Source organism: Ascidiella aspersa, chromosome 1 (genome assembly GCF_963924565.1).
Source record: "Ascidiella aspersa chromosome 1, kaAscAspe10.2, whole genome shotgun sequence".
Taxonomy (NCBI): Eukaryota; Metazoa; Chordata; class Ascidiacea; order Phlebobranchia; family Ascidiidae; genus Ascidiella; species Ascidiella aspersa.
The window spans coordinates 15,982,332-15,988,329 of NC_139447.1; the positions used below are offsets into that span (position 1 = coordinate 15,982,332).

Consider the following 5,998-nt stretch of genomic DNA (forward strand, 5'->3'; position numbering starts at 1 on the left):
AGAAGTAGAAAAATAACGAATTTTATTTTCTTCTTATTTTTTTTAATATTGATGTACTACTATCAATGTTCTTTGTATAAAATTTAACAAGCCAATAAAACATTTCTTGTTTTAACGATTAATTATTATTATTATCGGTATCAAGGAGTTGCATAAAAATGCAAAAGTTGTTTTATTCGTGATAAAAACAATTATTATTTTTTAGCATTCCATTTAGAAAATTTAAAATCTTTAAATAATCCTTGAACTTGAACATTTGCTTGTCAAATATTCGTGGGAGAACAAAGAGCATATCCTGCTAAGGAGTTACAGGTAAGCAAATTAAAATAAATAGTTTTAAAATATAAGTGCTGTAAGGTCACTGAATTTTTATTAATATTTACTTCAAAGATTATTTTACCACTAGTATTCTATTATTTGGAACCTAGGATTAATCTTTACCACACATATTTTTGTATATGGATAGATCGCTATTTTCGCTTATTTTTTCCCCAAAAATTAATAACTTTAAGTAATGTAATATGCTTGTTTTTGGCAAGCAAACGATAAAAAAATATGTTTGATTTTTGATAAATGCAAAATTATTTTATTGAACGTTTCGGCAACCACCATTTCTCCCCTTTGCCCTGCTATATATTATAATGGACATATTAACCCATTGTTATAAAGTTTACAGTGTTTAAGTCATTTGTTTTGGGAAAATTCTGCAAATGAATAGGCATCACATTGTTAATAAACAAGTTGCATAGTGCGTTGGGCGTTTGTTTATTTGATTATATGACACGCGAGTCGGACTGTTGCGTGAAAACGCGCAGCTTTGGTCTTAACTCCGATAAGATCAGGTATTGGCTATTGGACAGCGTGAGAAGAAATCTCACTTGATTGCAAGTGGTGATTTAAAAGTACAGTCCGCATGGGAATTAAACAAACATAATCGAACGCAAACATATTTTTGAAAACGAAATTTAAATCGTTTTTTTTTTATGCCAGAAAAGTGAGCGTTATATGTTCGAACGTAGGCAACATGTTTGTTTTGTATCAATAGAAATTTGTTGGCCACCATAACGCGATAACATTATACAAGGGATAAGCCTACTAATCTTATGACAGGGCGCTTATTATATGCGATCGACGTTGTAATGCTCACCTACACGATTTCGGTTTGTGTTTTAATTCGCTATGGCGCGTGTGATTCCTTCGCCTCATTATCACGCCACAAGGTGTATTGTCTTGGTTTGTTTACTTTTGAGCCGGTGGATGTTGCACCGGCTTTCCAAGGCCGCATCTACGCGTGATGCAATTAAGAGCAAAAACAATACCGTTTCGAAACTAGAACAAATTGCACTGGGCTTTTGTATAGATAGGAGGTTGTAGGTTGTACCTTGGGCAAGTTGTTATAGGTTCACCGATGTTATATTTTTATCTTTTGATACTTTATACGCAGAACTTGGATATCAAGAAAAATGTCTTATCTTAAGTCACCACATTACGCCATGAACGGTCTCGGATTGGGACATGATATGAATCTTTTGCACCCAACCGTTACTTATCCTGGTAAGGCTGCTGTTTGATATATTTAGACTACAACAAAGATTTTTTTTAATAGTTTAACGTATTATATATTTCAATTGTGACTGTGTTAGTATAGTAGTTAAAAAAAATCTAACTAAATTTTTTTTTTGTTTTTCTTTTTTTTTGCTGCTTCAAAATGATCATCACAATCAACTTTATAAACATCAGGAGATTCGGCAGCTTGCTATTTTCAACGTAAGTTTGTTAAATTGTGTAACAACTGTGTTTACTTTTAATATAAATTTCATTGTAAAAAAATAAAATTTGAGATTATTTAAATTATAAACATATAGTTAAATGGAAATGTTTTATAGGAATCCAAGGAATGCACCAAGGAGCGAAAAATATGCAGTTTGGAGCTCCACCAGTTTACAGTAAGTGTGTGTTAAACAGTTGTCAGCTAATAAAAAACATTAAACGTTATCTGAATATTTTTTAAATAAATTATTAAAGATTATTTTTACTGAAAACAGTACTCTTGTCTTAGCAAAGCATTGTGATTTCGACAAGTTATTTGTATTGTTTGAGCAAAGCAACAAGTGCAAGCAATGGTATCCTCCCGCAGGTACAACTCGCAAACAGCGCAGGGAGAGAACAACATTCACCCGAGCGCAGCTGGACATCCTTGAAGCATTGTTTGGCAAGACCAGATATCCGGACATCTTCATGCGGGAGGAAGTGGCGTTAAAAATAAACCTACCAGAATCTCGAGTGCAGGTGAGCCGATGTTTCTGCTTTCATCACCTTTCCTGTCACCTTGTTCTTGTAAATATAAAGACAGGGTTCCGGATAACCATGATTACTAAAGTATTCCAATAAAAAACACGATAAAGCAGTAATTCATTGAATTATTCGTTTGTCAAACCTAAAAAAAGATTTACGAAATTTTTAAGGCGATGTTTAACACCCTTTACTTATAAATCGAATGTTTTGAGCTCAAATTCTTGTGCTTTACTTTTCTCGGAGTTGTATGTATATGGGAACATGTGGGTCGAAGAACGATTATTCCACTTACGTTGCGGATTATCCGTGCACCGAATAATATGTTTATCCCCGCTGCGTAATACCCTTTCACTGCTGCACGTCACTCACAGTCGCATGCATTCGCACGTCGCCCTACCCCGTTTCTCTGCGCTGCGACGCCGGGCGTTCATTGTTCAGTCAAGGCCGCGTGTGCGAATTGGCGAACTGCGGGATTGGCGCACAGAAAATCCAAAATGGGGGAAAGCTGTATCAGCATGAGCGTGATTAATTTACAGTGGCGTTCGCGTTGCAGACTGTGGGAAAACTTGAATACCAGCGAGTTATTAAATACTTGCCGTTCATACCCCATGGCGCTATATCAGCCTACTGCCCATGTTTGTGTTTCCCACGTTGTGCATTAAAGCGAAGGCCTAAAAATATTAAAACTCTTAAGTGAAATACCCTAATTAAAAGTAAAACGGGCTAGGTTTTTGACACTATAAGACAGTGGTTCTCAACCGGGGTGCCGCGGCACTCTAGGGTGCCATTTTTTACGCTCAAGGGTGACGAGAAATATTTCAAAATCTTTGGGATTCCATTTTTTTCTCTATTAGTGAGCTTCTTGTTTTTAATCTCATTTATTGTAACGTTTTAATCTTTAGTTAATCAATTCAGCAAAAATACGAGCAAGGGTGCCGCGAACTATCGGTTAGGTGCCGCAAGCCAAAAAAGGTTGCGACACAGTGCAATCACACCAATGTTTTGATTTCCCAGGTTTGGTTCAAAAACCGCCGCGCAAAATGCAGACAACAAGTGCAACAACAACAACAAAAGCAAAAATCGACCAGCAGCGGCAGTAGCAACAGCAATACCAACAGCAGCGGAAGTAGCAGCTTGACGGCAACAAGTACAAACAGCAACAACAATAACAAAAAGAAAAGCCCCCCAACAACTCCAACCCCAACAAGCAATGGGCCAGCCGCCAGCACATCGCCGTTTCAATCTGCCCAGCAACAACCAACCCAAGCGCCCATACAGCCAAACCATTTGTCTCTGCCTCAAGCACATTCCTCGTCACCAGTTCCTGACTCACCAGCGTCGTCTAGTGGACAGTCCGTGCCCTCTGTTTCATCATCTGCTATGATCAACGGTAGTGGATCGACCGTTGCAACACATCAGCAAAGTATGCATGGCCACAGCGGCGGAAATATAGTACAGAACAACAACTCTGGAAATATTTGGAGCCCGGCTTCAGTTTCTCCAGGAGCAAGCAGTGACGGTGCGGGTCATGTTGGAGCGATCGGAGGATACGCAGGTGCGCCATCTACAAGCAGCTCGCCATACATGGCTGCATCAGCTGCCGTTGCCAATGCTACACACTCTCCTTATGCATCGTCCAGCAACGCCCAAGCGGCGGCAGGTGGTTATCACGCGCAGAACTACCCTTCCTCTCACTCTTACTTCGGCTCTATGGAGACCTACTTGCCGTCGATGCCCTTCCACGCAGGTGGATATGCCAGTGGGATGAGCGACATGTCTATGGTCGGACAACAAAATACGCACCACGTCGCTCACCACGCTGCCTCAATGCAACCGCACGGTGCCGCTCATCACCAATTCATATCACAGCCGTACCCGTACCACGCGAGCGGCGCAGGTGCCATCAATTCTTATTCGTCAGTGTCTGATTGTATTGACTACAAGGATCAAACCCAGGGATGGAAATTCCAAGTTTTGTAAAGTCAGGAAATGTGACGTAAAATTGCAATGAGATTCACTGAACAAGTCAAAGAATCGCGCGACAGAGTGTGTGCGCGAAACGGTGTCAGCTGCAAGTGATATGGCGCGATGTTTGGGAATTCCGGTAATCCCAACTTGCGCAAACTTCAATAAATCGTAAAATAAACAAAAATTAACCAAACTATAAGACGAGGTGCTCTGAATTAAATACAGACGGGAAGTAACGTCAAGTCAACATTGTTTCATAATATACCCCTCTGCTTTATCATGTTTTTGTTGTTGTCCGTTTTTGTAATTCTCCCCTTGTGCGCTCTTTTCTTTTAATTAGTGATATTTAACATATTTACCATTGTTGATTTCTGTGCAAACTTATTTCGGAATTTTTGTGCTCTTTTTCTTCGAAATTTTAGTACTGTATCAGCTGATTTTTGAAAAGAAAATGCTGCTTTTTAGTTTTGTACTGCTATTTCAATATTTGATTTAAAATATGACCCCGATTTACCCACCCACATACAAATGGTCGCTGGTAATATTTATATTCAGCTATAGTCATTTTATTTGGATTACTAACTATCACTCTATTAGCTTTTTATTGATTACTTGACCTCGATGAACTGATTAAAGCGTAACGATAGGCTATATAGCAACCTAACGTGTATGTTGAAGGAAATTGTATTGCTCTTCGTGTCCTTAAAGCTTTTTTGTGCTCATATAACATATTTGACATTTTTTCCCTGATTTTGTGTTTGTTGAACTGTTAATTTTTGTCCTCGCATAAAGACGATTAAGGCGCACTTTCTCAAACTTTGGGTTACAAGTATTAAAGAGTTCGCTGTACAAATCAGTTTATGTGCAATAAAGATTCATGCTTACTAGAAGACAAACAAATCCCAAAAACCATTGTACGCACAATATAAGTACTATTAAAAGATTTAAATTTTAAAATATAATGTCTTTGGTAAAACAGCAGTGTTGTGAACGTTCAAAATAACGTGTAAGTTTGTTTTTTTCAATAAATTACACATCTTTATGACTTTTGTTATTTTTTTGATAAATATGACTTGCAGAAAACCAGAATTAAAACCCATGAGCATTGGGCAGGTTACCGGTACCACATTTGCCAAGACCAAAGAATAAGCACGCTACTGATAACTCGGGCGGATCCACGATTTTTTAAGGGGCATCCACAAATACAAATAATCCTAAAAACACGTGTTGTTCTCTGCGCTCTTAATTACGCAAAGAGCTGAAAATTCCGTTTATTTAGTTGATTGGGCAAAACTTTGTTTTTAAAATGAGACGTGACGCCATCGGACAGGGTTCACCCAATTTTTTTTTGTACTTTTGAATATGTGGCGGTGTGCGATTTTAAGGGTATATTGGCATTTTTTAAAACTTCTTACAATGCTTTCTCATAATCCATATAGTTGTAAATACTGTTTAATGAGCTGAGCTGAAAAAGCCCCCCAAAATAGTTCAAAAAATAAGAGCCTTTTACCATTTTAATAACTTCAATGAAAACAAACAGCACAGCTTAACATTGCCAATGTGAGCTCTTAACACCCACTCGCGCGAGTTTTTTGTTGAGGAATAAAACATCCTATATAATATGCTATTTCCTACCGCTATGTTGGAGTATAAAAAAGTTTTACTGGTTTCTCGTGAAAATAAGCTGATGATGAGAAAATCACTGAAGCGATTCAGGGGAATCCCTTTGTGGTGA

At 38.0% G+C, this 5,998-nt stretch overlaps 1 protein-coding gene across 1 annotated transcript; it reads left to right on the top strand.

Moving 5' to 3' along the window:
- Positions 1-203: 203 nt before the first annotated feature.
- Positions 204-5,239, top strand: LOC146168042 (uncharacterized). Its single transcript, XM_083381407.1, has 6 exons — positions 204-312; positions 1,445-1,554; positions 1,741-1,767; positions 1,887-1,946; positions 2,138-2,289; positions 3,310-5,239. The coding sequence occupies exons 2-6, from the start codon at positions 1,464-1,466 to the stop codon at positions 4,273-4,275; spliced, it is 1,296 nt and encodes a 431-aa protein (XP_083237533.1). The 5' UTR covers positions 204-312; positions 1,445-1,463; the 3' UTR covers positions 4,276-5,239.
- Positions 5,240-5,998: the final 759 nt, after the last annotated feature.